Source organism: Tachypleus tridentatus, chromosome 8 (assembly GCF_004210375.1).
Source record: "Tachypleus tridentatus isolate NWPU-2018 chromosome 8, ASM421037v1, whole genome shotgun sequence".
Lineage (NCBI taxonomy): Eukaryota > Metazoa > Arthropoda > Merostomata > Xiphosura > Limulidae > Tachypleus > Tachypleus tridentatus.
Genome location: NC_134832.1, coordinates 158,324,826 through 158,336,894, shown reverse-complemented (window position 1 = coordinate 158,336,894; position 12,069 = coordinate 158,324,826). Strand labels below are relative to the sequence as shown.

The 12,069-nt window shown below is 31.1% G+C and overlaps 2 protein-coding genes across 24 annotated transcripts in view; one reads left to right on the top strand and one right to left on the bottom strand.

The window, feature by feature from the left end:
• The window catches only part of LOC143223814 (dynein axonemal heavy chain 6-like), a 753,870-nt gene that overhangs the window by 271,041 nt on the left and 470,760 nt on the right, over nt 1–12,069 (top strand). The gene's annotated exons all lie outside the window — the stretch shown is intronic.
• LOC143223810 (PAN2-PAN3 deadenylation complex catalytic subunit Pan2-like) overlaps nt 1–12,069 on the bottom strand; it is a 221,483-nt gene that overhangs the window by 34,646 nt on the left and 174,768 nt on the right. For 10 of the 13 annotated variants that reach the window (XM_076452279.1, XM_076452275.1, XM_076452272.1 and 7 more), the window contains one exon: nt 8,965–9,057. The exons of the other annotated variants lie outside the window; for them this stretch is intronic. In XM_076452279.1, coding sequence (XP_076308394.1) covers nt 8,965–9,057 — 93 coding nt within the window. The remainder of the gene's footprint in view (nt 1–8,964; nt 9,058–12,069) is intronic. 13 annotated transcript variants of the gene reach the window in all.

The window sequence follows — 12,069 nt, the reverse complement described above, 5'->3', positions numbered from 1 at the left end:
AACACATCTTTACAAATATTGTTTATACAGATGACTCTCTTAACACAACTATATCAGTGTGTTGAATCATAAAGAAGACAGTTTAGATCTATCATAGCTGCTATTTATTAGACCACAAGGTTTGCTTATATTCTAATATCTGTATGTAATTTTACAATTAGTTGTTAAGTTATATTCAGAAAACACAAGGAATTCAGTTGTGTCACAACAACAGTTTATTGGATGATTCAAGTTCATTTTCTACTATCTATATATTACCTTGAGACCAAACAGTTATGAGCTAGTTATTAAATCAAATGGAAAATTAGAAGAGAACTATAACACTGACCTGTGTTTAATGCCTTTTTTTTATTATTTGTGTTACGATCACAATATAATTATTATATCAAACTTCCCTCAGAACCACACACTTTCTCTATTCTATAACACAATAAATGGCCTAAACAAAAAGCGATTTAAAACTGAGAAATAAAGCAACACATGGGTCAAATAATTTTAATAATTTAGTGTCATAAACGTTTTTGTCTCTCACAAAATTTTAAAACTATACAGCCAAATAATAAAAAAACTGGTCAATATATTTTGTTAGCAATAAGTAGAAAGTGCACTTCTTGGCCTAATTTCCCTTTATGGCAGACATTAATATGGTAAGCTCTGCTGCTAGAACTATCCATTTTTTAACAAAACTGTGGTCATGATAAGAATCTTTATATTTTATTAATGTTAACTGAAAGCCTGGTTCAGTCACTTCTCAGAATAATTGATATCAATGTTCTTGACATTGAACAGTCACATTTTACTAATTCATCAAGCACACAAAAAACTGAATGGATACTTTCCATCAAGCCAGTAATTATAGGAAACCAAAATATGTAACAAATTAAGTACAATTATACTAATCACTGTTTGATGTTAACTGTCTGAGCTGTTTTAGGGCAGTTTCTACCAACTTCTTCTTGTCTGCTTCTCTCACCCTTAAGGGAGTAAAGAACATTAATTCACACTAAAAGTATGGATAGGTCAAATTAATATTTTAAAAAATTAGTTAATTATATTATTAAAATTGTAAAAATCCTTTTCATTCACAAGACTGAACAAGACCTACCTAAAAAAAATAAGACCCTTTAAAAAAATGTTGCATTATTTGAAACTTGTATTTTTAGCAATAATTTTATTTCCAAAACAACTTGAAAGGTAGTTATACACTTTTCATAAATAAATAAACATTGGTTCAAAAGCATGAATTATGAAATATAAAGTATAAACACACCATTGTAAAGTAAAAAAGAAAAACTTTTTTTGTCTTTATAACACAAATTCATCAATCAATCAACTCTTTTACAAGTCTGCACACACACAAATTTGCCCTAAACAATGTTTTAGGTAACACTGCATAACAAATCATTTACTACTAGAGAAAACTCAAGTGATTCTTGGTAATTAAATAGTTTTGGTTTCACATATGTAATCAGAATTTGTCTATCACCTCCAGATTTTAAGATAGTGTAGTATCTCACTACTTTATCAACAATATGTGTAATACCATACAATCAGCTCAGTTCAATAGGTTTATACTGTGAAATTAAGTTTACATAGAAAGTTTAATGAACAAAAGGAATAAATTTTTGATAACTTCAAACAGTAACTGTATTGTATTGGTGTAAAACTCCATATATATTGTTTATATGTGCTGCTTGTTCTTGATAAAATTATAATGACTTGCACCAATTTTGCTTCATTCCCATGTTCACCTTTTCTGCCCAGGAACATTTGAGGAGTCCCTCAACTGAGCTTAAAATGGGCAGAGTGATACACCTCTCTCTCAACTGCTTTTCACTCACTCACTCACTCAGTTGGTAACTTTGTCTGACTCTGTGCACACTCAAAACAAAGTCCATCTTCCTCACACCATACCTGTGATATAATCAAATAAAATTAAAATTTTGTTTTTAAAATATTTTAAACTAGTTCTCTAAACATAATTCTTTCTTGTGTCACATCCAGCAGCAAAGTGGGAAATAGAAGTTATACTGCAAAAAAGACAATGAATCATCTTTACTTCCTTCATTTAGTAATTTTACCCCCTGTGGCATCTCAGCATAAACTGCCTCATCTGATCACACAAGATGAGCTAAATGATCAGATTTGTGACTTGTTTTATACTGAAACAGCAAGGGGAACTTTCATTTACGGCAACGGAATTTATCATAAAAGTCTTGCTTCTCACTACAGCATGCAAGATACTTTGTGTTTCTGTACAAATGTTGATGCACTAATTGAAGAATCAAGTACTGAATATACTCTCAAGAAAGAAAACATTTTACCAATTCATCTAAAGTTAGTGTGAAAACTGTGCTTTTACATAATGGGAACACTAAGTCATTGGTTCCTATTATTAATGCTGTGAACATAGTAGAACATGCAGCTTATTCCTGAAGCAATCAAATATCCACTACTGCTAAGTCCATAAAGTGAGTATACCAAACACTGTAGCTTTTTGTCTGTCTGGGATAGCCAATATCATAAAATTCATTTAAAAAAAAAAGGAAAGACCAGTGAGAGAATTACGTTCCAAGAAAACAGAAAGTTGAGTTCCAACTTTGAGTGAATCATCAAGATATGTTTCTTCCCTCACTCCATCTGTCTTATAAGTTTCAAAAAGTTAGTGAAGTAAAAACTAAAAGGTCGTATTTTTGTTGGGCCACAGATTTGGGAAGTGCTGATGAATGGTGATTTTGAAACATTACTCAGTCAGAAAGAACTTACTGCTAGGAAATCACTCAAACTGGTTGTTAAAATTTTCTTAGGAATTTACAGAGATGAAAACTATGTTGTGATGATTAATGATATCCCTGAGAACAAGAGAAAAACTGGATCCAAGATGTCACTAAAGTTACACTTCTCACATTTTTAATTAAGTTTCTTATCAAATGATCTTGGTGCAGTGAGCAATAATCTTGGTGAGCACTTCCACAATAGAACAGTAACATCAAGAAAGACAGTGGAATCCTGTGATGACAGAAGATTACTGTTGATTCTTGTAGCATGAAACTAACAACATACATAAGATGCAACAAGTCAGTCAGGTATTTTGTAAAAAGAAATAAAAAATAATACCATGATGAAAGTTTTAAATATAGCTTAAGTGTATTTTCAGTATATAATTACATGTTGTTTTTGAACATTCTTAAATGCAATTTTCAATAAATAAATAAAGTTATCAGAGTGTTATTTTCATAATATATAAGAATATTTAGAATAAACCTAACATAGCTCAAAAACTAGAGGCGATCAGTAATATTCAACAATTTTTAGAATCATGATCAACAAACTACTCATGAACAGTTGTATTTTTATTGTGGTAGAGAAGCTTCTTTTGTGCACAGTGTAACTTCTAAACATATAAATACTGTGCAAAATTACTCAAACACTTATATGCTTTACATATTTCTACAAATTACTTTGATTCAATGACTTAAGGATATTTCAACACATAAACAAAAAATATGTATTTTATCTCATAAGTACAACTCAAAGCTGGTAGTTAAAACCATATATAACTTCTGTTATGAAGAAGCTTACACATAGAACAGCCTTAAATATAAAATTTTCAAAATTACTTACAGATCAACCTATACAAAATATATACTTCATGATATTCCTACAAGTACCTATATTCTTAGTTATGCCAACTAACAAGACATGCTTTAACAGATACGAGGTGTTCTTTCATTACAAAAAGCCTAGACACCTAGTTGTCATAAAATAAAAGGTTAAGGAGAACTATCGTATTTATATGCAAGAAAGTATCAATTAATTGTGCAAATTTGTGGTAAGCACTGTTAAATATATGAATAAACAAACATTCTGAATTTTAGTGGTTTTCTCCTAAATGAAACTAATTATGGCTAAATTAACTAACACATTCATGATTATTAACTTCAAAATGTAAAATAGAATTTTAATTATAAACATTATACCATAAATTTAAGATTTTATTTCTATCTATCTTAGAAAAATAATATATTGATAATATTTATCTACTTTGTATTCAATGTTTTATTACTCTCACATTATACGTGGAGATGAAAATCTAAGAATGTTTATTTAATTTGAAGCATTGGAACCTATCATCTTGTGAATATGTGCAAATTGTATGCATGTATGATTAACTGACTACACAACAGACATTCAACTATTATTAAACTCTGGACAATTAAAACTGATTCATTAATTATTATGGTATTAGTACAGAGAATTCTCAAATTTATATGCAAAAACGGCTTGTTTGGGTTGAGAAAATATTTTACATAGAAGAGCGAACAACGTTTCGACCTTCTATGTAAAATATTTTCTCAACCCAAACAAGCCGTTTTTGCATATAAATTTTCTCAACAAGTGGGTTTCTCGACATCAGAGAATTCTCAAGTCATGTTTAATATATTACTATGATAAAAAAAATCTACGGAGAGAAACTTTTTGGTAATAAAATCTACAACTGTTTCCAACTTCTGTCTCAAAACAAAATACCTATATAGTTCAAATAAAAATTAAATGAGTAATGAATATTATGTACGTCTAACATATCACCATACTTATTATGATTAGAAGGTATTAATTCAATTGTCATGGGACCCTCAATGCAAGCAAATTTTGTGCTATAATCCCAAACAAAAGATTCAGCTAGCTTAGGAGGTTTAGTTTTGTTCTCAAAACATATCTTAAGATAACAATGCAAAATAATCCTCATAAACAAATATATATATGTCAAACAATTTAACCAATACTAAAAATAAACTAACATTAAAGAAAGAAAAAATAAAACATTACTTTATTCAGAGTCTACAACTATTTATCATCTTACCTTCATTCTTTCTAAATTTGTATTTACACCTGTTAAAGGCTAGTTGAGAAACCAAATAAGACTTAACTTTTAATTTAAAAAATGAAACTTGACATCTTGCAGGACATGTGTTGGAGTAAGACACCAATAGTATCAGGTATCTTAAGGGCAACATTTGACTAGGTAACTAAACATACAACTTTTAAGGTGGCCATATGTTTTCATTTTCCTTTTTTTAAAAATCAAAACATGCATAAAAATTATTGGAAAGACTAACAATTTATAATAAAGCAGTATAGATTGACATTTAAAATTAACTTTGATCACTTTTATGTTCCACTTTCTTTTCAAGCAGAACTACAGCAACTTGTGGGTTTACCCTTAAGTTCTAACTATTTTCTTGTCCATAGTCATGAAAGTAGGTTGCCCAGTACCAAGTCATGAAAAGATCTAGAAGTTATGAGAAAATATAACTACAAAAATTCTACAAGAAAAATTCCAGTGCACCAAAATAAAGTAAACTGTTATATGTAAATTAACTAACAAAAATTACATGAAGAAGGAATTGTACACCATAAGTCAGAAAGTAATAATAAAAAATCAATTTTAGTGAAAGAAGACTGATGGACTCTGTGACTAAACTAAAATAATTGGAAGATGTGATATATGTAACTATTTTACTTAGTAGAGTTTCCACAGTTAATACATCTTTAATTATGTTTATTTGTTTGTTTTTGAATTTTATGCACGAGGGCTATCTGCATTAGCCATCCTTAATTTAGAAGTGTAAAACTAGATGGAAGTCTGCTAGCTATCCCTAATTTAACAGTGTAAAACTAGATGAAAGTCAGGTAGCTATCCCTAATTTAACAGTGTAAGACTGGAGGGAATTACGTACTTTACATTCACACTTAGACACAACTAGCTATCATCTGATCTTAACATTAGTAATGGAAGGTGTATTTAATGGCCTAAATATAAGCATTGGGTGTAAAACATTATTGTAACAAAGGCTTAGTTGAAACACTACTCCATTGAAACCCTTGATAACTTTTATCTTACTTTTGTCTGTACCTCAATGTTAATAAACAACTGAAAAAAATATAAATAAAATGCTATTTAACTTATCATGGTGCAATAAGTGAGCCTAGGGTATTATTTGTTTTATAATTAAGCTTAAAAATGTACTGTGCAATAACTTACTCTAAGCTCAATAAAGACAAAATATCAATTCTAAATCTAAATAATTTCTGAATTAAATTGTTTTGTTGTATCACCAAAGTTAACAAGAATAAAAAACAAACCAATATGTACATTAAACATTCACAACATAAATACCATAGTTGACCTAACAAAATCAATTGGTAGTTTTGTTACAAAACAATGATATAAGTTGTAGACCATTACTATTAAAACAAAGCATGACACAAACTGTTTATTATATATATTAACACCAGAGGGACATTTAGAGTGTTCCTTCTACCACACACATTAAACTCTTTAACACTGTAAATACCTGACAGCCATAAAGCTGCTTATTTCCAAAGAATGCAACATGTAGATCTTCAATGTTTTCAGTTTACTAAAATGTTTAGTTAAAATAAAGTTATTTCAATTTTTAAGTCTATCTCATGCTATGTTTATCATTTTTATAAAGTACTTCATAACTTGTTCTTAATGTTTCATGAAAAATTCAAAATCTTCCTTTTAACAGTAAGCAGAGCCAATCTTTATACATTTACTCAAAAGGTGATTTACAAAACTGTAACTTTTATCTCTGTATTTCTATAGACTAATGGAACTTTTAGGTGAATAGGTCTATTCAGATACCAATAACTATTTTGAATCTATTCAATGTTACACAGCGTGGCTTTCAAATGCATCACTAAACTTTTGGAAAAGAAATATCAATAACTAACATACTGAGCAAGAGCAAGAATTTAAACTGAACAAAATACACTATTCATTTCAAGCAGGCCAAACTAGCCTAACAATCCTTTGACTGTTTATGTACATGTAAAACTGAATGAGTGCTTAAATCTTTATCAGTACAACATATAACCCAATAAAGGTGACATAAAATATCTTAACTCGATTGACTATTCTTTTTTTAGGATAATAAAGAGCAATGATTAGTAGGGCACATTACAAGTACAGATGTTGATGTCATTTATGTCAATAATAACAGAAGACATTCCTGTCATGTTTAGATGTACATAAAAGAATGTGTGCATTATATGAAAGATGGCAGTAACAACAGTTAAAAAAATGTTAAAACAGGTTTCACAGAATAGAAAAATAAAAAGGAATGGGAATTACAGAAAATGATAATGTAAAGAAATATATAGGAAACAATACTAATATATGGAAAATAGAAAAATTAATAAAAATATAGGTGATATTAATATACAGGTAACAAAAACTAATATACGGGAAATAAAAAAATGAATAGAAATATTGGTGATATTAGTATATAGGAAACAATCCTAATATACGGGAAATAGAAGCTGAGCCTTGAATACAGTACTGTAGTCCATATATAGAACAAGCAAAGCAGTGACAGCACCAGAACAGACCAACTTACTGTCAGCAAACTTGTTCCTGTGAATACCAACATGACCAGTTATCCAGAAAAACTGGATGTGAATAGAAGATAGAAGAAAAATAGGCCAGCCAGTGTTGAATATTGTGAAAATAAGGTGAGAATTAACACAAAGCGATTCTCTGACCAGAAGAGAATGAAGAGAGTTGGTATAAATAGAACAGTGAGTGTACTGTGTAGCTTCGATATCATTCAGAACAAAAGAAATGCCATATAGCTTGACAGTGAACACAGAAACTGTAGAGGGAATATTGTACAAAACCACCTAGCTACAACAAACCATGGCAGATCCAATAGACTTAACTGATTTTAAACCATCTGTATAACTGGGAATGAAAGAATGGTTCAAAAGATGTTTGGCAATGAAAACAGTACAACCAAATGGAAGTATCAACCTTCCTCAGATGACTCAGAGAAAGGCAACAGGCAGAGGTGGTAATAAAACATAGTGTGGTGGGCTGATTGATGGAAAAAGCAACATCAATCTGTGACATACTGAACTCAGTCAGCTTCACCTAAATATGAAGACCAAAGGGAAGAATGGCAGACTGTATATTCCCAAAAAGTATAACCAGTGGAACCCAGTGTACAGACTCTGAACTGGAGACATATGGAAAGACCCTGTTCAAGGCTGAAGTCTCAGATGGTGAATAGGGTACAGCATCTTCAAGGCCAAGGTCCTGGCAGAAACTTAAATAAGAGACAAATAGTTCAGTTTTGAACAAAAAATCAATCTGCTCCACAAGAGGTGGAAGAAGGGATCTGGATCTTGAAGATGTTCAGTGCCGTTGTACACTTCGTATTTCAGTCGGTTGGTTAAGTTTTACTACTGTATATATTTGACAATTACATCATTATATTGGGTCAGAAAGGCATTGTAAAGTAATAAAATCAAAAGCAGCCAATCAGGAAATGTTTAGAAAACTGAGACTGTGCTAAAATAAAAATTGTTATTGCATTTTCACAATCTGCAATTATTTTGTATGTCCAACATTTGTTTCACTACTTTCATTACAGTTGGTGTTATGGTGGTGAAGATGAGAGAGCAAGTTTAGAGTTCTATGAAAAATAAATAAAATGATATTCATTAAGATGGTATTATAAGTAAGGTTAATTAAACATAAAAACCATGAAATGAGCACAATTAATTTTATTCTTAGCATGAAAAATCACACTTTACACAGAATTACTTGACAGAGAATTCACAAATTAATGGATGAATGTTTTATGAAAGCAATTTACTTGAAATATAATTTCAGTTAATAAATGGCTTGTAACTTTTACATAAACATTTGGCAAAACTCATGATGATACACTTTGTATATTTAGAACATTTCAGTAGTTTATGTAGTTTCATGGTTACATGGAGATTACAGAACTGGTCAGAATGACCAAGCACACATACAGGTTCAATAGAATATAATTTAATTGATAAAGGAATGTGTATGTGGATCACAATCAGTAGCCTGAATGTTTTTGTTTGAAGTGCATTTTTTTTAAATTCTTCAGATACACTTGCCATTTTGGAAACTTCTAGTAAGCCTAATTTTCTTTTCACTTTTGATAAAACACCACCAGTGACTTCATCAGGAAAACTGCTCTTGATTGGATGCTGTAAAAAAATTACTTTTCATAAATTTACTTGCTACAGTTAATTTTAAACATGAGTGAGGAATAAAATCAGGGAGAATGTTTATAATACATAAAATAAAGTTTGTTTTTCAATGGCCCATAATTAATCTTTTTGTTTAAATACAGTTTACTTCTAATTATTTGGTATTGGAAACTTTTGTATTAAGGTGGTTAATTACCTCAGACACATTTCAGTTACATTCTTAACCATAATGTTGGCAAGTCTTTCTGCAATTTTATATCAAATCTTATTTCTTTATTGAAGAAATTATAATAAAATAAATAGATTTTATAATCTTAAAATCCCTTTCTATGGGAAAAGATTAAGTATAGAAAATCTTAGTGATTTACATAAAAAACATAATTAAAGAAAAAGTTATTAATTCAAATTCTGTTAAACATTCATGAAACAAAAAGTAACTTCTGAATTACAAGGTGACAAGTGCCTGAAGGATCAAACTACTTCATAAGAAAGATAATCAATACATCTTGCTCTGATCCACCAAATACTTATGAAGTGGTGTACAACTTTGGTCTTCATGCACAAGAAGGAATGGTGATGTATGAAGGACTGTTCAGAGTGATGCAACTTAAACTGATTATCAAGTAAAAAACGAGGAAGTTATCTTTCTATTCAAGCCACTAGTTGGTCCTCGATAGTCTTCACTTGAAATATTGTGTGAGCTTTCTCTGAGTAATGACACTGATTTGTTGTAAATTGTTCACACCACAGCTACTAAAGTTACTCCAGGGATGGAAAGGTTATATTAAGATCTCTTTATAAAAGATCAACAGACAAGGTTTTCAGTATGTTCAAGTGGGTGATACTAATGAATCAGGGAGATAATCCTGTTAGAGTACTATGTAGTGCTGGCTTGTGACTCTACACCATATTTTATGCACAATATCTTAAGGAAGATCCAGAGGCATGCTCTCCCAGAAATATTTAAAATCAGAAACACCATTCTCTCTATTTTCTGGTCTCTTTTAAAATAAGGGTATAAAAAGTGATTAAATTTGCAATGAACATGTGATTTTGTGTTTCCTTCATTAGGTGTAAAACAACTTTTCATAAATGTTATATCTTTTCTCCTTTTGTAATGTAAAGATGCCTTTGAAGTAGGCAAAACTCTTTGGTAAATATAATTTTTGTGGGGGAGTGGGTGGGGTGGTTTGATTTACTGACTGAATATGAAACAACATGACTACATTTAATTTCGTATGATTGAGTAGAGAATGCCCATTAAGTACATACTACTGACCATACAATCTACATTACATTTTTCTCTCTCACAATAAAGTATTTAAAATGACTTTAAAACATATTCCTATAATTAAGAACATGAAAAGTTCAGTTAAAATAATGTTGATGACTGAAATTTTACAAAATAAAAAACCTTGTTGACAAGAAATGTACAAAACCAAAGAAACTAGATAGAATTAGGTAGATTCTCTGTTTTCAACTGAAATACGTGATTGACTTACCTGGCAACTTATGAAAAGCATGTTAAGAGCATTAAAAAAAAAAAAGAGAGAGAATAGACTTTATTGAAATATATAAAATATTCAGGAAGGATGAATGTGTTGTGATTTCTTGTGATATATCTAAAAACCAAAGGATAAGAATAAACAAGTTTAGGATTTTAAAAAGACACACTAGATTTCAGGTAAGACCAATTTTATCCTCTTAACAAGGTGTCATGCATAAACAATAAATTATCACTAGCATTAGTGTACAGCAACACCTTGCAAGATAGGAATAGACTCCAAGAGTGCATCCAGTGGCAAAGACAGGGTGGGCACATGCTATTCAACCAACAATGCCACCCCTACATGCGCTCATCCATCACACAGCCTGTCATTTCTGTACAAAAAAAAAATACTGAAAGGTAACTGTATTGGCAGGTTACTGGTATATTTCCTGTAAGGAAAGACATGCAGAATGGTAGGAAGCAATCTGTGTTTTGATGTCATCCAGATTACAACGTAAACCTTGACAGTTCCATTGTATCAAGTTGGACATTATTACTTATGTGCAGGTAGGTTGGGTGGAGAACCCTTCTGTTTTCGTCCATGTCTTTTGTTCTTTACTGTCTTTATTTGAGGGAGGTCTGTCAACCTCCATGGATCCTGTCCTGGGTCGATTGGGTAGGTCTATGCTGTTTAAAGAGGATTCCAGTGACTGGGGACAAGAACAAATGATCCTTTTGCATCTTGTGGTGGGAGAAGATGATGCACCCAAAGAAATGTCTGTACCCAGAACCAGAGGAAGTGGATCTTGGGATTTGTTGGAATGTATGTTAGGGACAGAGATGGATGTTAAGCTAATTCATCAACTTTTTTAACAATGCAGGTCAAAATCCTTTTCATTTGGTTTGAGAATGATTCTTTTGGAGACACAGAGATATCTGTCTGCACTCCCACTGTAGTTGTGGGATGACATGCAGCAGCCATACATCTGAGATGAAATGCTGGACAGCAATTTTCAAGCCTCAGGATAAGTAATGTTATGAATCGTTTTCAAATGCTGCATCTCTTTTTCTTCTAACCATTCTGGGCAAGAATGAGCACAGTTCAATGAACCACAACATGACGTCTTTGAGCGACCGAAACACTGACACTGGAAATATCTGAGAGGGTTTGTAATGTATGGCTATACCCTGCAATTAAGATAACCTGCCTTGATTGTGGCAGGTTGATGTGGTAATATAAATATCAGAAAAAGGATGTGTTACACTCATACTGGTGGAGAGTTGTTGAATGCTAATTTACACATGTGGCATACATGTGTAATTAGATAGTAATTCACAGCTAGTAGTGAGTGACAATCTGTGCACGAGAAGGAAATCATATGAAAAATAGCTATAACTGTGAAAAAGGGTGGGTAATTGCACTGGAATTTCAATGTGTGTTTTTTCAGTAAAACTTTACGTGTTATGTTATTTTCCTCATTCTAACTCTACACCTCATACACCATGAAAAGAAAACATAT